The sequence below is a fragment of the Pantherophis guttatus genome, chromosome 1 (assembly GCF_059756535.1).
Source record: "Pantherophis guttatus breed Tessera chromosome 1, ASM5975653v1, whole genome shotgun sequence".
NCBI lineage: Eukaryota > Metazoa > Chordata > Lepidosauria > Squamata > Colubridae > Pantherophis > Pantherophis guttatus.
Window position 1 is genome coordinate 71,422,032 of NC_142063.1, and position 23,147 is coordinate 71,445,178.

General features: G+C 38.1%; 1 protein-coding gene across 6 annotated transcripts in view; it reads right to left on the minus strand.

Annotated features, from left to right (window-relative positions):
• Positions 1-23,147, minus strand: part of RGS6 (regulator of G protein signaling 6) — a 250,971-nt gene that overhangs the window by 68,214 nt on the left and 159,610 nt on the right. For all 6 annotated transcript variants that reach the window (XM_034417693.3, XM_034417694.3, XM_034417695.3 and 3 more), the window contains exons 4-7: positions 14,820-14,870; positions 13,080-13,186; positions 10,098-10,149; positions 4,758-4,822 (exon numbers count right to left, since the gene is read on the minus strand). In XM_034417693.3, the coding sequence (XP_034273584.2) occupies positions 4,758-4,822; positions 10,098-10,149; positions 13,080-13,186; positions 14,820-14,870 (275 nt within the window). The remainder of the gene's footprint in view (positions 1-4,757; positions 4,823-10,097; positions 10,150-13,079; positions 13,187-14,819; positions 14,871-23,147) is intronic.

Here is a 23,147-nt window from a genome sequence, read left to right on the forward strand (position 1 = left end):
AGACACTTCCAATTTTATGCGGGAGAAAACCCAAATAACCAAAGACACACACACACACACATCATATTCATACAATTTCTTGATTTTTTGAACCTTGAACCAGTTTTATTCTCTTAGGGTTCCCCCCCCCCAATAGATAACTCCTATGATCCTTAGGATGATCCCCATGCATTATTATATATAATGAAAATGGCATCTCGTACCTCTATTGTCTCACTGATTCCATGGCAGGAATTCCAGTAAGTCCTTACTAACTTCAGTGGGTTTTTAAATGTACATAATTTTCAACTGATTTGCACCTATCTGAAAAGTGCCAAGCTTTGTTCCAATGTTGTATAATCATTATGTGTGCACGCTTTTCTCTAATACTCATTGCTTTCCTAAACATTAGCATTCTCATACTTGGTGCCTTTCAAAAGTATTGCAAATTCTGTAAAACGTGGTCGCAAAGCATTTGGAGAGCCTCAGGATGGGGAAGGTGGCTACACTCTGCTGCTGCAATGAACTAAGCCATGGCAATACGTATAAACCACCATCATTTAACAGAAGTCTCTTATCTAATGTGATATGTTGACTGGGGTGAGTAAAAATAATTGATTCAGGCATCACAGTAGGATAGCGAAATATTGAATTTATCTTTCAAGGTACAAATCCATTATGTGTAAAGTGTGTAAACTGGATGCTTTGAATTATTGGCAGGAAGATTTTAGGCTAGTACAATTCCCCACAAGAATCCAGGTGCTCAACAACCTGAAGCAAGACCTTAAATATTAAAATGTGAAATCCACTGTCTACTGCATAATACTTTTGAAATGACTCACATGGAGATGCAATAAATTAACACACAAATGTTAAGCAAAAGTTAACACGTGAGAGAGGAAGGATGTGGCACAGAAAGAAGCAAAACCAGTTCCATTCCAGCCATAGGAATCAATGTTTTAAAAAGGAGCTTTTTTGTGTTCTGAAAACACAATCCATAGTGAAACAGATAAGGCATTCTTCTCTGCACTTACTCAGACCAGTACAGATAGGGTTCTTCGTTATGTGAGCAATCAGTTTGGAGTGGAGGTGGGGAAAAGATCTAATTAGCCAATGTTAATTAATGAGTCCGACTCTTTAATACTTGCAAGAGAACTGAATTTAGTGCTCTGCCTCCTTTGTGGATATGCCATAATGTGACTGTGGATGCTGAATAAGGCTTTTGTTGATTTGTCGAGAATGTTCATGATTATAGTTGCATAATTCACTAGCTGATGGTGTGGAAATAACGATGGTAGACAGGTACAAGAATAAAAACACTCAGAAAATTACAATGTGGTGTGCAAAACTGTCCATATACAATGGATGGCTGATTTCAAAACAACTGGCAATTCTGTCCAGGTTGTGGGAAGGAATATAAAATTTAAACCTCTATGCATGTCAAGCTGTGCAAGGATCAGTCACCACTGCATTTAACAGGCACTAGGTGAGTTAAAAAGCCACAGATTTTTCAGTATCCGAGGAGTTATTTTCTGTTGCTATAAATTTCCAAAATCCAGATGAAGATATGTTGTCACAATCCAAGAGGAGAAAACAGGTGAAGAATATTAGTGCTCAGTGTGGTCTTCCTTTATTTTTAGGCTCTTAAATTGTAGGCATAGGAAAACAAAAGAATCTGGATAATTTCGATTCTAAAGGTTGAAATACTGCTTAGAAGGCCCCAGATAATTTGGAAATGATGACGGGAGACTGCACTGAGATCTTTGGGCCAGTTGTTGAAAAGCCTATGATTAATACACACAGCATGAAGACTGCCTGGTCACTATAATCATTTTGTTATCAAAATTGCTCAGATTCACTTGAAAATTCCACATTGGTATCTGATGTAGTGACTCCAATGTCTGACCACGTTATCTGGGGCTTTATTCGGTCCATTGACCCTGATGAAATGGATAGGGCACTCTCTGGCATGACCCCTGCCATCTATGGATTAGACCCACACCTCTTCTGATTGGGACTGGAGAGTACATGCCAGGCTGAATTCATGAAGCCTTGCTTCAGAAGAAGTTGATATCTGTAGTTTCGAAGGAGCTGTAATATAGCCCCTCCTTAAAAGCCTCTCCATGGATGTAATTGTTTTTGACAACAATTAACTCAGTATCCAACCTCACCCCCCTTTTTAAAGTCAACTGAAAATTTTCAAGTTTGGTAGGAATTTAGCTCTGGAGTCCCCTAGAAGAAACAGATTACTGTGTCTCTTTCAGCCAGGATTTAGGGCTAGCCATGGGATCTAAGGTAGCATTGGTTGATTACTTCTGTTAGGACATGGATGGCATAGGATCCTTTTGCCTGGCTGTCATACCTTCAACCACAGTATTCTTCTGGAATGGCTGTGAGGATTAGGACCTGGAGCCCACTTGCTGGTTGGTGCTCATCAGGATAAGCATTTTTTACAAGGTTTAACTGCTAGTAGGTTTCTGGGTGCAATTTGAAGTGCAGGTTTCAACCTATAAATGTTATTGCTGGCAAACAGAGGTAGATGCACGACTGCCTTCACCAATCAGAGTATAGTAAACTCATCCAATACGGTTACCCCAGTAGAAACTGTGAGTGGTGGTCGATTTTCTTGAGGTGATGGAGTTGAGCCAGGAGAATTTCTTGATAATGACTTTTGTACTTTGGAAAAAGCTCCCTTTGGAACCTAGATTAACTCCCTTTGAGACACTCTTCTATAGAGTTTTTCTGTAGGGTGTTTGAGGATTAATGGATATTGCCATCTGTGTTATTGGTTGTTCTCCATCTTAATTATTTTACATTTAAAAGGAGGTTCAGATATGGTTTAAGTACAGATTACTTGGAAGCAAACAAGTATTGAGGAGAGAGACTGGATTGGAGGGGTGATGGTGTTGACTCAAAACATCACTCCCGGTTTAGAGACACTGAATCTGATTCAGCAGTCACTATTTGGGAATAGAGCAAGACTATCTGAGCCTTCCCCGGATGGGTGTTGTATAGGTTCTACAACACCCATCCTTCTCATCTAGAGAGATTTATGGCCTAACTCATCTGGAAAGCACCAACTTGGACCATAATCTTTTGCCATGACAAACCACGTTAGTTGCAGTCACCAAGAATGATACTGTCTCTAACCTTTACAGTAAATGCACTGTGGAAATAATACATCCTATGCTGCAGATATAGAGAAATATTTGAAGTATGAATGACTACCTTAAAAGAAGTGTCAGTGCAATTAATAACCATATTTTGAATCTACCTAATAACCTTTATGTGCTGAGTAGGCTTATACATTACAATGATGTATAGAATTATATATAATATAATGAATATAATCATGAGTGGCTTTGGCTAACGCCAAGTAGGCACTGATCTAGTGAACCATAACATAGGGACCACTAAGACTTCTCCTCTTTCCAACTATTTCCAAATTTTTGTATTGGTAGGAGGTGATGCCAACAGTCAATGTGGTCTATAGTCATCATATACACTTGAATCAACACTGAATAATATAATTATACTCCATGAAAACTATATTACATTATACATATACCGTATTTTTTGGAGTATAAGATGCACTTCCTCTCCCCCAAAAGAGGGTGGAAATGTTGGTGTGTCTTAAACACCGAATACAGCCATTTTTGGCTTCCTGAAGCCCTGCCCCACTCATCCTATTTTTGCAAAATGAGCCCGTTTTTCCTCCCATTTTTTGCAAAAACGGGGGTGTTTTTGCCCTCCCCCAGCCCCCAGGAGGACTCTGCAGACCTCCCAAACCCTTTGTGCACCCCGTTTTTTGCAAAAATGGGCAAAAAATGGGGCACACAGAGGGTTTGGGAGGCCTGCAGAGTGCTCCTGGGGGCCGGGAAGGGCAACCCCCCTTTTTTTACTTACCTCTTCAAAATCTTGGTGCGTCTTATACACCGGTGCGTCTTATAGTCCGAAAAATACGGTACATTTTTATGTAATGCAAAATGGGCAGAATGGACTCTTAGAGTTCCTAGCATTTAGCAAGCAGCAACTGAATAGTTTAATTTTTTAAATTTTAAGTAGCATTAAAAATATAGCATTATACTCTGATAATGCTTTAGTCCTTTGAAGCAGTATTATAGAACTACTCACTCCAATAAAGAAAACTTAAAATCATTTAGTGCACATTATTTTCCCCAGATCTTGTGGAAATCGGTAAAAGAACCGGAGTTATCTATGTGGAAACATCCTGAGTACCTTAAAAAACTGTTCGTTGAGCCTAGTTTATAGGAAATAACAGTGATATTTTTTTTTCTTGAATGGGCCCATTTTTAAAGGGGAATGAAGTGGAAATTAAGAGAGGTCAAATTTCAGGAAAAAAACTGACTCTTAAAAAATTATTCGGGGTTGTAAAAAGCCACGGCACTTGCTTACAGCAAAATACCCAAGTTCAAGTCCATATTCAACCACAGAACTGACTGATTTTTTTTACTCTTCCCATCCCCTCCCCATCTTCCATAGGGATTGTTGTGCAGGAATAAAATTAGGGGTAGACTTCCATGTAAACTCCCTTAAACTCCCTGGCATAATATAACTAAAACATACGCCTACCTCCTTCAAAGCTAAGTCAAAAGGAAAACATGTTTCTTTCTGATATGGCCCCTACATCTATATAATTTCTGGATAAATAAAATCTAATAGCAGTCCTTTTAGACAACGATATTCCCCGTGTAACATCAGATGACATTCAGTTTTGAGGATATCACACTTTGGAACTATAAAATCAATATACCCACTGCTTCATAATCTGCCAGTTCCAGTCTAGCTTTATTCTGCATGGTCCTCTTGCAAAGATAGATGGCTATAGAGAAAAACAAACGACAACAAAATAAACAAACGACCATTAAAGATATGTGAAGAAGGAAGAGGAGGAGGAGAGAGAGAAAGAGGAAAGAAAAGAGGAAGAAAGAATCAAACAAATCCTTATGAAAGAACTATTTCTATTAAGACAATGGCATTCTCATACATATAGATGCAACATTGAGAAAACTGCACATTTCTCTAATTGAAGAGGATACCTTCGGTTTCTATCAATTTGATACATGCAGTTAACTAAGGAATGGACATTCTAGTTCCAATTACCAAAATTATGTGACTGTAAAGCGCAATATCAGATAACCGCATTGCTTAGTGACAGCAATCCCAGCAGTCCCTATTGCTGTCATTAAGTGAGATCGACTGGTCATTAAGCTCACAGCTTCCTGCTGACTTCCAACAAGCAAAATCCCAGAGATGCAGCCAGTGGTAATTCCATAAATGACCATGTGAATTGCCTTCCAGAGCAGGAAAAGGTACAGAATTAGCATACAATATGAAGTTGTGCAAAAGCTTTTTTTTCCCCCATGGCTAGTGGTGGGATTCAAGTAATTTAACAACCGGTTCTTTGCCCCAATTATTTCTTCCAACAACCAGTTCAGAACTGGTCAGAAAGTTAACAACCGGTTCTCCCGAAGTGGTGCGAACTGGTTGAATCCCACCACTGCCTATGGCTATTCAGAAGTAAATATGGAACATCAATTCTTAGTGATCACATAGATCAGTGTTTCTCAATCTTGGCAACTTTAAGATGTAGGGACCATCTCCCAGAATTCCCCAGCCAACAGGGCAGGGCATAGCCATAGACAGACTTTCTCCAGGATAGAATAGAATAGAATATAATTTTTTATTGGCCAAGTGTGATTGGACACACAAGGAATTTGTCTTGGTGCATATGCTCTCAGTGTACATAAAATAAAAGATATGTTCATCAAGAATCATAAGGTACAACATTAATGATAGTCATAGGGTACAAATAAGCAATCAGGAAACAATATCAATATAAATTGTAAGGATACAAGCAACAAAATTACAGTCATACAGTCATAATACAGGATAATTTCTCTTCAACCAGGTCTTTCAAACCTTCCAACAGTGTTAAAATATATAGCCCTCACTGCTGTAATCAGATCCATCCACCTTGCTGCTGGTCGTCCTCTTCTCTTTTCTTAGCTAGGTTTTTGCATAATGTGTCCCATAAACAATAATTTTAAGCCTGGTTATTTATTCTATGACAAATAGAACACATCAAATGCAAAATATGTTCAAATCTGGATCATGCATACCCCCTCCCCCCAGGAAGGTCTATCATAATTTTGAATGGTCACCACGCAATTAGTTGTAAATCGAGGAATGCCTGTAAAAGAAACACTTCTCATATTATGAATACAGGTACACTTTATTTCCTTTGCCAAGGACCAGGCTGACTGAAAAAGAAATGATTTTATCATTTCTGTATGAGGGGAGAGCTGTAGAAGAGACACTAATAATGCACAAAGACAGCTAAAGATAACTGTGCTGACACATTCCCTTTATGCTTTACTACTAAGTCGTTCAGCCATTTAATACAAAACCTGTGGTTTATTAGCTCATAAACCATGGTTATTTCTTTCTCAGTGTCAGACCTCAGCCTCTACTAAAAAAATAAATAAATCCTATCACCTATTCTACCCGTTTTCCTTCTCTCTCCTTCTGTCTCAGGGAAGCGCCATTCTCATTTACTACTATAATAAAGACTGCTAGTTTGGGTCAGATAATGGTTTATTGATCAACTGCATATATATGTAGGCAGTGCTGCACTATTTAAATAATTGTAATAGACCAGCAACAAATGATTAAACTCTTTATTTAAGTTCTTTCCACGCAGTTCAGAATAAAATAAAATCGGGGGAGAAAAACTTGCCCCTTAGACCAGGTATGAGCAAACTGTTGTTGGCCAGGAGTGGCAATTAAGTTTTTTTAGGAGATATGCACCCCAATAAAATGATAACGATACAAAAAGGACCCCAAGGAACACAAATCAATTAATTTAATGACAACATGCAATCCTGCAGCCTAAGGTTGTCTCCACTCACTCTGTTTCATATGCCCACTTGTTTAGTGACCACATTTGGGACTGGCAACTAAGTTGTTAAGTGAAGTGGTCACTAAGCGAAACTGTGACTCTTCTTAGGATCTTACTTCAATTTTCTTTTGCTTTACAGACCTGCGAAGGTTGCAGATGTGAGGATTGATCACAAAGTTACATTTCATCACCACTGCAACTGCAAACAAGTCACTAAACAAGGCAGACTAAACAATAATAGCATGGACAGTATGGAGAAAAGTTTCATAAGTATTGTCCTTTATTTCTCTCTCTATGCATTCATCAGAGCTCAGGACAGGACCTTATAAGCATATAACTTATATATGTGTGTGTTATATGCTTATAAGGTCCTGTCCTGAGCTCTGATGAATGCATGGAGAGAGAAATAAAGGACAATACTTATGAAACTTTTCTCCATACTGTCCATGTTATCATTCTAAGCAGAAACATTGTATAAAAAGACTATAAAACTCAGATACTTTAAATGAAATAACACACTACTAGCTGAAAATATAAGGTATGATATCAAATCTTATTTAATATATTTGTGAATATATTGGGTTAAATGGTGGGTCTTCTATGTGAGCTATTTTGAAACGTGTTCATGATTTTCAGAAAGGGCAGCATGTCAGAATGAAGGTGCCACCGTTGAGAAGGCCTCTTAGCAAATATTGACAACATGGTATTCTGGGTTTTTTTTTTAATTGGCACATAGAAGAAATTCCTCTGGCAATTTTGCCAACATGATTCTAGGTAGGGCACAGAGAATTTAGCTCCCACCTCAACCCCAGAATACAATTTATAAGACTAAACACCCTGAGGCAATAATTAGCCTGGTTTAGCCAATAACCATCTGTCAGGTATTATGGCCTCCAGTTGTTTAGGGCATTATATCAAGAGTCAAATGAACAGATTCAGTAGCTAATTGACAATCAATACTGTTGTTTTCCACAATAATATAAGATGTACCTTGGCTGCAAAAGAGGTGCTTTGGACAGGATGGTAGTAAAGAAAATTTCTGAATGCAGGGAGGGTTTCTTCAGAGATGGACAGACCACTTTCTTAAAATCCAAAGATACGATTCCATCAAGAAAAAAGTATGTTTACTGGTCTTTCGAAATCTCCAAACCATTCCCCCTTTGCTTGCTTGAGTAAGCCAAGGGGATAGAAGTCCAGACAGCACCACCTTCCACCGGCCAACTCGCTCCCACAGAAAGAGGCTCCTCAGGGTGCCGTCGGCCAAACAATGTCGACTGGCGACACCCAGAGGGAGAGCCTTCTCTGTGGGGGCACCAGCCCTCTGGAATGAGCTGCCCCTAGATGTACGTATGATCCCCGACCTGCGCACCTTTCGCCACGCAGACCCTCTTATTTCAACAAGCCGGGCTGGCCTAACATGAATATGAATTTTAAATGGGTGTATGTTAGTTTTAATTTGTGGGTCAAATTTTTTGTATATTCGATTTTAATGTTTTTTTTTTTAATTTTGTAAATTATATGTATTTTAATATGGCTGTACACTGCCCTGAGTCCTTCAGGAGAAGGGCGGTATAGAAATCTAATAAAAGTTTTAAAAAAAGTTAAAAGCATATTTTTTTTGTAATTTGATTTATATGCCGCCCTTCTCCAAAGACTCAGGGCGGCTTACAATGCGTTAAGCAATAGCCTTCATACTTTTGTATATTTATACAAAGTCAGTTTATTGCCCCCACAATCTGGGTCCTCATTTTACCTACCTTAGAAAGGATGGAAGGCTGAGTCAACCTTGAGCCTGGTGAGATTTGAACTTGCAGTAATTGCAGGCAGCTGATATTAATAACAGTTAATAACAGTGCTTTAGTCTGCTGCGCCACCAGGGCTCCAGCTAAACAGCCATAAATGTCTTGTTCTTTTTCTTAGGTCTCATAAATTGAAAGTCCTTTTATACAATTAGGTTGTGATGCAGTGTGTATCAGTCTTGATATAGTTCTCAAGTCTTAGCTATGTTGATAGCCTTGGGTTCCTAGGTGATGGGGAATTACTCAGATGGTGCCATTGTTGAGGGGGCTATTTTTATCCTCCCCCTCCTATGGATTATATTTTCACTTATTAATAAAGCTTTTATATTGTACATTTTTTGTTTTGATTTATTATTTTATGTATTGATTCTCATTCACTGCCCACCTTTGGTGAGATGTGTGGTTATATTAATTTGATTGATAAATATTTTATCAAAAACATCATTCATATCAGCATCAAGTTGTCATTTTTTTTCCTTGAAGGACTTTGCAAATCTGCAGGTTGCTTTTCCATCCATGAAGTCTTAGGGTGAATTGAGCTAGCATTTGCATTAAGTTCCACAGGTAGGATGCTTGCCTCAAAGCAACCAGCATTTGAAATGGGGAAATGAAAACTGAGAGGGTGATTACTTACAGCCATCTAGATTTTATCCCCAATGTCTTCTCTCTGTCTCCAAATTATGGACATCCCTCACTTTCTACAGATATTTTAAAACTGCAAGGGGCAGTGGAATATAACTAAAATTCCACAGGGAGCTGCGAAAATCATTAATCCAGCCCATACATCAAAATGATGGAAAATGTTTCAATGATGAAGTCCATCTCACACCTTGGGCCACTGTTCTTTAATTCAACTCTCACCAGTCAAGGCCAACTTAAGCTCATAGTCACACTTCATGATTCTCAGTCTTCACCCATTCTTCTAGAAGCCAAATCCGTGGTCTTTACAATTCCCCAAAGGAGCAAAAACCCCTTAAGTGCAGCCCTCTCAACCATCAGCCAGTAGATGGATGGCAAATACTCCCAGGGCACAGCTATCAAACAGCTCAAGTCCAGCATATAACAAGGCTTTCTCTTCTTCAAGTCAAGCAGGCTGTTGTTTAAAAATGGAAGGACAGAGAGTGGATTGCAGCCTCAAAGAAAATCCTTTTATATGTTCTGCCTGCATTATTCCTGTTCACCACATGTGCAAATGCTGGCAACTATTGACTTTCACATCCTGAAACCAATATAGTAGCATTCTCCAATATGTAATTGGCATTACAACTCTTTGGATTATCAGTCAGCATAATATTCTACAATTATATTATTCTATAATTTCTTTTGGAGGAAAATGATTATTGGAGACAAGGGGTTTATACAAGTGGCATTTCAAAAGATGCACTAAAGAGTCTCACCATAGTCTGTGTTTTCTGGTTCCCAACAATTTGAAGGCCAGAAGTATGGAGCCTGAAAAACAGAAAATAAAACATTTATCATAAAGATGTAGGTATTCTCCTTCAGGTATTTAGGCAGCTTACGTTTCAATGAAATAACCAAATTCTTCTTAATTATTTTAATGCATATGTTTTGAAATAAAGAAACTCAAAATAATTGTGTATAGGTGTGATTGCCCATACACATCAGTGGTGGGTTTCAAATCTTTTTACTACCAGTTCTGTGGGTGTGGCTTGGTAGGCGTGGCATGGCTTAGTGGGCATGGCTTGGTGGGCATGGCAGGGGAAGGATACTGTAAAATCTCCATTCCCACCCCACTCCAGGATACTGTAAAATCGCCATTCCCTTCCAATCCAGGGGAAAATTACTGCAAAATCCCCATTTCCTCCCGATCAGCTGGGACTCGGGAGGCAGAGAATAGATGGGGGCGGGGCCAGTCAGAATTTTTACTACCGGTTCTCCGAACTACTCAAAATTTCTGCTACTGGTTCTCCAGAACTGGTCAGAACCTGCTGAAATCCACCTCTGATACACATGCAATACCAGAGAACAGGGGATTATACCAAAACATCCTACTTGTTAGGATCAGTATGATTGCAGCCCTATGCATATAATTCCAATTACAAATCACAACACATTTTAACAGATTTTCTACCAGCTGAAATGCAAATTAGAAAAAGGCAATTGAAAAAAAGTGCTACCATTTGAGCTTCTCTGATGAATTAAGAAGCCCATCAAGGAAAGACGTAGTAAGCCTTTGTTTGACTTTGTTTTGTATCTTCTGTTTTCCTATGTGATAGTGTTTTCACAAGCAACAACAACACTTTTAAAAAGGATTATTGCTTCATTCATTTCGTAGAGCAAGAACGGCAAATAAATTCAGTTCTTGGGGCCCCTAGGGGGGCCCATGTTACACCACTGTTCCATGAACTGCATTGGCTGCTGATTTGTTTCCAGGTGTTGGTTATCACCTTTAAAGCCCTTCATGGCATGGATTATCTGAAGATCTGCTACCATGGGTACCAATCCCATGGATGGGATTGACCTGCCCATCCATGGTAGCAGAAGGAACATGCTGCGGACCCTGTCAGTCAAGGAATTTTGGCTGCTGAGGTCCAAGAGAAGAGCCTTCTCTGCCATAACTCCTGCCCTTTGGAACACTGCACCCCCACTCCCAAGTGATATCTGTACCCTACTGACCTTCCATAACTGGATCTGCCAGTTGGGGTGCACCATTCAATTAAGAAAAGCTTCTACCTTCCCCCATTTACTTCATGCTCCCTTCCTCCCCACCTTTTAACTGTTCTTATTTTATTGTTGTCATTTATTGTTTTATCATTTTAATGTCTACTGGTTTTAATGTTTGTAAGTCACCCAGTGTCACCTCTAGATGAGATGGTCAGCACATAAATCTAATCAAGTAAAAAATAAAATAAAATAAAATAAATAATAAAATCAAATAAATAAAATCACCATGGTTTCTCTGAAAAAGATCCTAGAATTTTATTTATTTATTTATTGGTTCGATTTATATGCCGCCCTTTTCCGGAGACTCAGGGCGGCTTCCAATGCATTAAGCAATAGCCTTCATACTTTTGTATATACCTGCTTAGTAGGGCTTTCGGCCCCCTCCTAAGCGGTGTTCTTTTTTATACAAAGTCAGCTTATTGCCCCCACAAACCGGGTCCTCATCCTTCGAAAGGATGGAAGGCTGAGTCAACCTTGAGCCTAGTGAGATTTGAACTTGCAATAATTGCAGGCAGCTGGTGTTATCTTAACAGTGCTTTAGTCTTTCCCAGTCTTTCCCTTCCTTTATACTAATAAAGAGAAGTATTAATGAAAATAATCATTTCATTAATAATCATCAAAATGACCTTTTCATCCATTGTACCTGCTATGTGAATACCTGATCTAGAGAAAATGTATATAAGATCATAATATTGCTTTCCAAGTACAGTATTTTTTTTTTCAAAAAAAAAGCTGCGATGGTTCTTCTGAAAAAAAATAGTCTGGATATATTAGAATGCTAGAATATTAATATTCCTTGGTACTGTATCACCCGTACTACTTCCATATTTAGCCATGTTAGGAAGAAAGGCAAAGATATGCAGTCTTAAATGAAAAAAAAATATCTAGGTTAAGAAGAGAACAAGACAACCAGAAATTTCAATTAATATTAGATGGCAGCCAAGAGTTGGGGAATATATTCTGTGTCTCTTGCTGTTATCTAGTGGTTGACATCCCTAGAAAAGTAGATGGTTACCTTCTGTTACTAAAGATAAAAAGCATACATTTGCCAAAATTCAAAGATGCAACTATTTTGACAGCCAATCTTGTCAAGAGATCATGTCCATTTTGTTATGAAGAATTGGAAGTGACTGATTAACTTAGTAACAACATTGATACTGATCAAAAACAAAACTGACAAGCAGTCTCTTGCCACAGTTTGGAATTGTCAGATGTTAGATGAACAGTGTAGGAAAAGGAATGAAGCCTGGTTTAGAATATAAGAAGAAAAATAGCAATTATCAGTGAATAAATAAAATAAAATAATTTAAATAAATAAATAAAACATACTTGTCTTTGAGAAAGTCTGAGGTTCAATTCTCAGCATCTCCGATTTTTTTAAAAAAACATATCTTAGGATAAAAGAATACATTAACAGGACTATCATGATAATATCCCAAATGTTAACAACATATACAAAGCTCTTACTACCTGGAGCAAGTTAGATCAGTTACATTAAAAGGCAAACAGTTCTGTGGTGATGTTGAAGAATTCTGTGGAAGAATTCAGCCAAGAGTCAGGATAAGGTAGGTACACAATAGTGTACTTTACACTATTTGTTTTGTTCCTTCACAAAAGAGGAAATTGGAGGACTTCAGCAAGGAAAGACATACCTCTCCAATCTGTAATTCAAGTAGAGAAAACAGATTTCTTACCTGAAACCGATAAAAAGTTCCATCATCCTTTAAAGTCAGTACGTGATCAGAGATTGGAAAAATATATCCTTGTGCTGCAACAAGACTTCCCAGATGGATTGATTCAGCTGTAAAACAAACAAACAAACACACACACACACACACACACACACACACACACACACACAAGCTCTGTCAGACAATTATGCTTTTCAGTATTCAACTTGCAAAATTTGGGTGGCAGGAATTTTCTGACCAGATGATGATATCAGTGGTAAACTCAACAAAATGAAGTGCAATCTCTTTATGCAGCTTTGAGCCCAGTGTTGGGGGTGGATTAACAGTTAATCATCACAAGTACAATATATTAATTATTTACTTACTTAAATAACATACGGGCCATATGTAACAGGCTGTCAAACAAAAAAGGAATCTGGATGGTACATTTCTAATAGAAAGACCTTTATACCAGAAATAAGAAAGTGGAGCAATGATGCAGTTAAAAAGGACCCATTCGGCTATCTTTGCAAAGGCAAATAACAATTTCTGTCCAATGGATGTTACAATGTTCACACGGCTGGATGCACAAGAGACTACTTAGGAAACCAAATGACTCCATTTGTTGCAGGTGAATGAGACGGAGCAAAATCTGGCCCATCTGGAAACTTAATAGAGTCCAGGCACTCAGGCCCTTAATTCTGCAATCCAACTAAGATCTCACCTGCACGTTTATCATTCTGGATTACAAGGTGAGTGACTTCTCTTCTCATGGCAGTGGTATAAATGCATATATTCAGAACGTATGGTGGTATGTAATAAAATATATTAAAAGATAAAAACAGTATATAAACCAGGGGTGAAATGTAAAATTTGTTACTACTGGTTCTGTGGGCGTGGCTTGGTATGTGTGTGGGGTAATGTGACTGGGGTGGGCGTGGCCAACTTTTTTTTAAAAAAAAACTTTTCAAAGCATTTTTTCTAATGCTTTGAAAAGCCTCTGCCGATCAGGCAACTCAGCTGGAATCGTCAGAGACTTTTCAAAGCATTTTTTTTACTACCTCTTCGGCCAAGAGGTTGCAGAAAAAAATGCTTTGAAAAGCCTCTGACAATCCCAGCTGAGCCGTGCGATCAGCAGAGGGTTTTCTTTTACTTTTAAAAGCATTTTTTCATTGGAAGAGGTGGAAAAAATGCTTTTAAAAGTTAAAAAAAAGGCTCTGATGATCGTGCAGCTCAGCTGGGCATGGGGGGGGCACAGGGATTTTTGCTGCTGGTTCTCCGAACCACCCACCACCATCGCTACCGGATCGGGCGATCCAGTCCGAACCGAAACCCTGATATAAACGATAAAAATTTAAAAAGATACAAGGATGATTAAAACACTATTAGAATTGCCTCCAGATGAGATGGACAACATATAAGTTGAATGAATGGATAAATATTAATATTTTAATAATTTTAATAAAGATTAAAAGGTGAAGGGAGGGCTTTCAGGGTGTTAACCAGCATACCTTCCCTGCCTGACTGAGTGGAATAGGCTACCATAATTACCTGCTCAAAGCAAAAAAACCCGTAACACTTTTAATAAAACAATGATAGTGATGTAGTCTGAATTTTGGTCTATATTGAGAAAAGTTTTTTCTATACGTTTTATATGTAGTTTATTTCCTGCTTTATTGTATTTGCAAATAAAGTCTAAATTTTTACATCTACATCATTTAATAATGCTTCTAATGCTTCCTTAGAATGTAATGAATATATTACCTAGATCTTCAATACTGAGATTCTTCATAAGCCACTGTACTATGTCAGCTCCTGAAAAGAAAGACAAACAGACAGAGAGTGAGAGAGAGAGTTAAAAAGCATAACATAAACCATACGTAAGTGATAAATAATTTTCAGGAAAAAACTCATTCTTCTGGGTGAGCTGTTACTGTCATATCTTCTGCAGTCAATATCCATAAAAAGCCTTCTGCTAGGTCCATCTCAGTTTCATCATTGAAATTAAACAATTCTTAAATAATATCCCTGTTTCAATTCAAGTGAATATATGTAGCCATGTCCAACAAGGGACTCATCAAAGCCATTTTACTCAGAGGAAGGGTTCATATAACACAGTAGAGTAATTATACTACTCGATTTGTGGAGCTTGTTTTAACATACTATGTGACTCTGGCCGCTGAATTTATTTGGGTTTAGCATTATTATTGTTTTAGTGGTAATGGTTGTTAGATCCCATCTTTATTTAGTAAAACTTGAGGGAGAATATATCTTGCTTTCTACTTTCTGTTTTCCCTGTGGGGTGAATTGGGCTGAGTGACTGGCCCAAAGTCACCCATCCAACTTTCATGTATAAAGGACTAGAACTCAATACTCTCTCAGTTTATAATCTAGTACCTTAATCTCTGCACCGAACTGAGTCTCAGTCATATACACACACATGCACTTATATCTCAGTCATACAATACATCTCCACATTCTTGTAAACATTAATGATATATTTCCACATGTTCTGTCAAGAGAGTCACTTAAGTGAAATGGGTGAATGTGGTGAATGAATGAATGAATGAATGAAGTTGTGTTTGTTAATTTGTTTTTTCTGCTTAGCATGTTATAGGAACTCAGATGGAATCTGATCTTTAAACACAAAATCCATGTATCATTGCTTAGGGAAGACAAAAACAAAACTTAATATTATTCCAACAATGAAGCTCCCACACTAGTTCACAGAGTACCTAATTATAACGTCCTGATGCAAGATTTGGAAACAGTTCACAGCAAGAATTAAAAAAGAAAACATTAAATAGATGTATCAAGAATTATTTCTTGAGAGTTTGCAAAAGGGAAAATTCATGGTCACCGGGCAACATCCTACTGAGGAGAAGAGTGTCTGGAGATCATAGGAAAACAGCTGCCATATACATGCCATACCAGTGAACTTGCACAGCCATAATGGTGGGTGAGTCCAGTCTAATTCAACAAGGCTGTTTTTGTGATCTTCTTAAATAAGATTTCCAAGTTTGGGAGCGCTTCTATTCTCCCTCTGCCTGAGTTGCAGTCAGTGGGCCCTTGCATTCATTATGCTAAGTGGTGACTTGGTTCCCTGCTCCAAAGGCTTGCCATGGTGATATCTCTGTGTTTCTTATTTATTTATTAAACCTCATGCTACCCATCTTATAGAGGTGAACTCTTCCCATCCGTTATGTTTTTCCATATTATTTCTTAGCAGTCAGGAGTTTTCTGAGTAAAGTGGAAGGAACGTATTTTGCAATTTTTTCACATCTATCACTAGCAGCAACCAAACGATAGAGGTTGTTAAGCATGAAAAAGAAGTGCCTTCTTTCTTTTCCCAAAGAAGTTGACAAATTAAAGATGTACAAAGTTTTGATAGAAACAACCTCCAAAATATACATATATACAAATATCATTTTTTCATGCACTTTAAAAGCCTAAAGGATGTTTAAGAAAAGAACATAGAAAATGTTTCCAGTAGCATCCCAGTTTTCTCAAGACTGAAGGATTATCTTTTGCTGACTTTGCCAGACCATTAATTATCACCTGTCAAAAATAATTACTCACCCTTAGGATAATGACAAGCTTTTCCTCCCCTGTTAATTACTGTCCTTGCTAACAGTCTGATCAGCATTCATCAAGATGACAGACAGACATATCCTCTCATTCCCTGCTTGTCTTTCTTACCTCAGACAGTCAGTAATTCAACCAAGAATTTTACAAAGAAAGACTTTCAACGTTTTTTTAAAAAAAGAAAGTCCTTCAGAGAATCTGCTTCTAACTGTATTTTATAAAGAGAAATAGGTTATACACCCACACACTTATCTATTCCTGATTATTCCTTCCAGAAATAGCAATAGCACTTAGACTTATATACCGCCTCATAGTGCTTTAGAGCCCTCTCTAAGCAGTTTAAAGAGTCAGCCTATTGTCCCCAAAAATCTGGGTCCTCATTTTACTGACCTCAGAAAGATGGAAAGTTGAGTCAATCTTGAGCTGGTCAGGATTGAACTATAGTCTGCTGGCAGAATTAGCTTGCAATACTGCATTCTAACTACTGAATTACCACGGTTCAGAATCAGTGTTAACTCTTTTCTCCTAAACATGATCTTCAATATATTAATTTAGATGTAGCTCTTTACCGTGCTGGAAAATATGAGACAACAATGCAGTAGATTTTATTTTACACATTTCCCAATAAAGGTCAGGAGAATGAACTATACAATTACATTAAACTTCAGGAATAATGAGATAAGACACAGAGAAATAAATAAGGGATAAACACAATGGAAATAAGTAATCATTTGGTTTCAAAATAGAGCCTTTTTAACATTCTGTTCCCATGTTTATTGGCTACCCATCCTGGATTTTTTCTTTCAATGTCCTGCATCGAATTACTGTCTTTTCCTCCCCTCCCTATTTTTCAGTCTTTTGGAAGAATCAGAGATCTGATGCACAGGGAGATTATATTTTAATTGATTAGTCTTATTGCCTTGAATAGAATCATCCAATGACGTCAAATACTGAACCATACTAGATGGAGCTCTCTTTATAGGCCTCCTTCTCATTGCTTTCTTAACCGATTTGCTGATAAACTAGAAAAGGGTATGAAAAGAAGTGCAGAAGAGCAAAAACATCAATAATATATGCTGTAAAGTACAGAATATCAGCTGTACTTCAAATTGGACTATCTGTACATAAGAAAGAGGTATCTACTGGCTTAGATGTTATGATACCCCGCTCCCCACCCCACATCTATAGAGCTAAGGAGTTTTCCCACCCTTTGCTGTACTGTACAGGTAATTCTCAACTTGCGACCACAATTGGCAGTTTATGTTAATGGCAGTTGTTGAGTGAGTTTTGCTCCACTTTTGCCAAAGTTGTTAAGTGGATCATTACAGCTCTTAAGTGAATTATGCAGACCTGGCTTCCCCCATTGACTTCACTTGTTTTTTTGTTTTGTTTTTTTATTGAAAAAGTTTTACAAACATCAATTTTTCCCCCATTTCCCCCCCCATCCCTCCCTAACCCCCCCAAACCCTCCCTCCCCATGACTTCCCCAAGGTGAAATCCATCCACATTGTATTATATCATACTTTACCACCCCTCTATTCTCCTCCCTGTGCACTATAAATTTCTACATAACAATAAACTATTTTGCCCCCATATACTATACATTTCTACACAACATTGCTTCGCTTGTTGAAAGGAAAGGTTACAAATTGTGATCACATGATCCTGGGCCAATACAACTGTGTTGTGGTCCGTCAGCAGCCTGTGCAGCTAGTAGCTAATTCCGACAGTGAGGGAGCTGGTGTGGTGCTGTGCCAGCAGCCTATGCAGCTGGCCCTCGAGTCAGACAATGAGGAGGCTGGAGAAGATGTGGTGCCAGAGGCGGGGATTCAGCCAGGGCCTTCAGAACCTCCAGAACTCCCATAAGTGAAGAGGAAGAAGAGGAGGAGCCTCTTCTCGATGCACGAGCGTGCAGAGCTGCCAAAAGGCAGGAGTGGCTCCTCAGGAGGAGGTCTTCTCGAAAGTAAGGCTTGGGGCTAATTGGCCACTTCCTTAGCCTATTTAAGGAAGGATGATGACTGAGGCAATTTGCAGGGAACAACTTCATTCACTCTCCTTCGCGTCTTGATCTTAGTTCTCTGTAAATTGCTTCTGGGCTTTCTGCCAACCATAGTAAGATTATGATTATTTATTCTTTGGATTCTTGTAGGCTGTTAAGAAAGTTAATTAACAGCCTTTGTTTGAAAAAGACTGATTTAATTTAGTAAACTAAGGTTTGTACAGATTTTGTGTGTGCTGCGTTCTTTGGGATCCGTAGCTGGGGCAGAACAAACTGTCATAAATACATGCCAGTTGCCAAGTGCCCGAATTTTGATCACATGACCTTGGGGATTCTTCAACCATCATGTGAGAAATGGTCATAAGTCACTTTTTACAGTACCTTGTAATTTTGAGCGGTCAGTAAATGAATGGTTGTAAGTTAAGGACTCCCTGTATACTGAACAGCTGAATGAGGATGCTGTGTGGTAGAGGGTGAAAACAGAATACCAGTTAGGAAAGTAAATGGAAAAATGTAGAATATTCTATTAGTGGGAACAACATTGCAATAAAGTGGATTCCAAATTATCATATACACAAATGTCTTTGTTTTGCATTTAATCTGACTAAAGACATGTGCTTTCTTTTTTTATAATAGTAGTATTCAAGGAAAGAGAGGTAGCATCAGAGGTGGGTTTCAGCAGGTTCTGACCAGTTCTGGAGAACCAGTAGTGGAAATTTTGAGTAGTTTGGAGAACCAGTAAATACCACCTCTGACTGGCCCTGCCCCCAGCTATTCTTTGCCTCCCGAGTCCCAGCTGATTGGGAGAGAATGGAGATTTTACAATATCCTTCCCCTGGAGTGGGGTGGGAATGGAGTTTTCACAGTATCCTTCCCCTGCCACGCCCACCAAGCCATGCCACGCCCACCAAGCCACACCCACAGAACCGTTAGTAAAAAAATTTGAATCCCACCACTGGGTAGCATGCATTTTCAATATAACACAAACACAAATGTAAGACTTCATTTTATCTTGAAAATGATTCCATCACAGTAGAATCATTCATCCACGCAATTCCTATATTGTTTGTATAGTATGCTACTCTATATACTGTAAATTGACCTAAGCAATTCTTATGCTGTATTGTACAATACAGTATTGTACGGATACTATGCGTTACTACATAAGGAAACAGCAATAAAGACCTTTCCCTCCCCCCTTTTCATTGAATCAGTTTGTCAACTGTTTGTTCATTCCAGTAGGACAAAGTTAAGTTACACTATTATATGTCATTGACAAAACTATGAATCTGATCATAAATGGTACCGCTGTCCATTCATCCAGCAAAATACTGTAGAGGCAGGACAATTGCTCTTCATTTCCAACTATTTCCTCTTATATATTGGATCACAAACCCATGTAACTGATACCAATCATTTTCAGAAGTTGTCATAGTGACAAATAGCAAGGCAGTCAAGGAAACAGGCAATAAAATTTTGTGTTCAAATCTGAGAAACCGAATGAATTATAGATTGAAACCTTCAGGTAGTAGAAATGAACATGCTAGAAGCAGGGACAATTTTCTCTGACTGCCTCAGAAGCCTGCAGCAGTTTGTTCCACGGTGTTCCCAAAGGTTGAGGCATACTTTAGAATAAAATTGAGCCAGGGGCTCAAAGCCATTGACTTTGCTTATCAGAAGATCGCAAAAACTGATCACATGACCCTGGGACTCTGCAACCATCCTAAATATGAGTCAGTTGCCAAGCGGCTGAATTTTGATCATGTGACTACAGGGATGCTGCAACGGTTGTAAGTGTGAAAACAGTCATAAGTCACTTTTTTCTGTGCTGTTGTAAGTTTAAATTGTCAGTAAATGAACTGTTGTAAGTCGAGGACTATCTGCATCTCTATGCATAACTATGACAACAATGGTGTTGTCATTAAAGGAACTAATGTAAGACCTCAATGCTGATTCATTTTAAAGAAACCATGGTGGTGTAAGAACCCTGGTTAGAAACACTTTTGTCCAGAGAATTTCATTACGGCAGCCAAAAAAAGCTCAATCTTTACAAAAGCAATTTTAATTAAGCTTTCAAAATTCTGTAGCACTTAGCGTAGATGTTTAACTTACGTTTTATTTGAGGAAGTCTAATAAAACAAACTGTTTACAGACACAGTTTTAAAATAACAAAAGCCAAAAAAATAATACTATATTATTCAGTGTACTGTTTGTCCAGATGGCTAAACAGTTGTCATGTAAAAATAGATGAGAAATAAAATTTATTTTAAAATGCTTGTGGCAATTTCTAAGACATGCAAAGAAACTAACGTGCCTCTCATCTAGTTCCTCACAAAAATCCTTTTTCATTTATGCAACCATCAGCAAGTGGCCATTAGATGGCACTCCATCCATGCAACCCATTCTTTCGTTCAGAATATAAACAGCGGCATTTATTCTTACATATGTAAGAGAACTAGTCCAGGTAGCACCAGGAGTCAGCACCAAGTCAGAGGCATATGGATATAGCTATACTAAAGATATATGTATTATATATCAGATTAGAAATGCACAGAAGAAACATTGGGAAAAAGATAAGTTGTGTCTTTTTTAGGACATTATTAACTCCCACTGTTTTAAAATGATGAATGTTTTGCTTAAATAAACACCTCGTGTTATTTTTAAAAAACATACTTTCCCCTGAATTAAAATATTGTTGAGAGAGCAGGTAAATTATCATTATCAGTCTCTCCCCTAAACTGGCTGCCTACCATTTATTTGCCAATTATTTATTTTCTTATTTAAATATATCTACCTTGCCTGATGCCAACAAATTTCAGGTAGAATGCAATTAATGCAAACAAATTAAACATGAAACCATAAATCTTATGACAATTCAGTTGCAGACATTATCAAATATTGAAATACCGCTAGTAAATAAAGAAACGTGAAACAAACCATAATCAATAAACTTGCAAATTTGAGTTAATACGTCTTCATTTATTGCTCTTCAAAATATCAGCAGTGGCACAGGCCTACTTGTACAGGCAGACGTGGTATTCAGTAGGTTCTGACCAGTTCTGGAGAACTGGTAGCGGAAATTTTGAGTAGTTCAGAGAACCGATAAATACCACCTCTGACTGGCCCTGCCCCCATCTATTCTCTGCCTCCCGAGTCCCAGCTGATAAGGAGGAAATGGGGATTTTGCAGTAACATTCCCCTGGAGTGGGGAGGGAATGGAGATTTTACAGTATCCTTCCCCTGCCACGCCCACCAAGCCATGCCTGCCAAGCCATGCCATGCCACACCCACCAAGCCATGCCATGCCCACCAAGCCACGTCCACAGAACCAGTAGTAAAAAATTTTGAATCCCACCACTGTGAGAGGTATTTCATGCTGAGATTCCATAGCTAAGAAGGTTCTGTCTCATATAATGGACAATTGTCATCTGGAGAAGTGTATAATTGGAAAAGAACTGCCTCAAATATCAAGGTCTCAAGCTCATCATCAATGCCTTAAACTTACCCTGGGAATCATTGATGTTTCTCCAAAGTTAGTATTGTTTAGATTCTGTTCCAATAACAAGCTAGTTTTCTGCAGTAACTGCAGCTTGCAAGTTGTCTTTAAAACTTAGATTAAATGTATCATCCCCAAATCAGCAATATTCTGATTTCTTTTAGTAGGGTTTGATAAAGGGTTTTATGGTATGCTGTCCAGAGTAACTTTTTATGAGATGAGCGGCCATATAAATTTAATAGAGAAACAGACAATCAGACAGACAAGCCTATCCCACATTAGGAAAGGAATAAGAATCTATCCTATCTTCTTACCTAAACTAGGTTCCCCTTTTCCTGCCTTCAAAGCAAAATCTGTCCTGATCTCTTCTTCCATCTCTCTCAATATGCTTGGAACCATGGGTCACAATGCCATGGTTATAAATGTGGTAGAATCAAAATTCAACATCCCTACTCTTAATCAATATAAAACAACATAGAAAACATAAAAGTGAAATATAAAATCCAGATTTGATATGCAAGAGCATGTCAAAAGGTAAGGACCCAGCTAATGGCTAGTTAAGAGTTCCAGCAGGAAGGAAATTTCATGTAACACCATGCTGAACCACAACACCTGAAATCAATTTTATACACTTTCCTTATAATTCATATGTAAATAAGTTTTTCATGTCAGCATCAAAAATTCTAACTCCTCCATTTGAAAGTGCAGTAAATGCTTTACTCTTGTTACCCGCATGAGATAATTGCTCCATTTGTTGCCAACAAGATGTATCAAGGTATAAATATTACTTGCGAGCAACGAGAGTACAATTTTTATGTTATGTAGATGCCTCTTGGGCAGATGGTACCAGCTCTGTCTGATAATACCAACAGGAATTTGGTACCTTTTTAGTTGTCACAACATCAGTATTTAGAATTTTAAGGTATTGTAAGTTCTATAAAGAATTCAACGATAGAGAACATACCAATAGCAATTGCACTTAGACTTGTATATTGCTTCACAGTGCTTTATA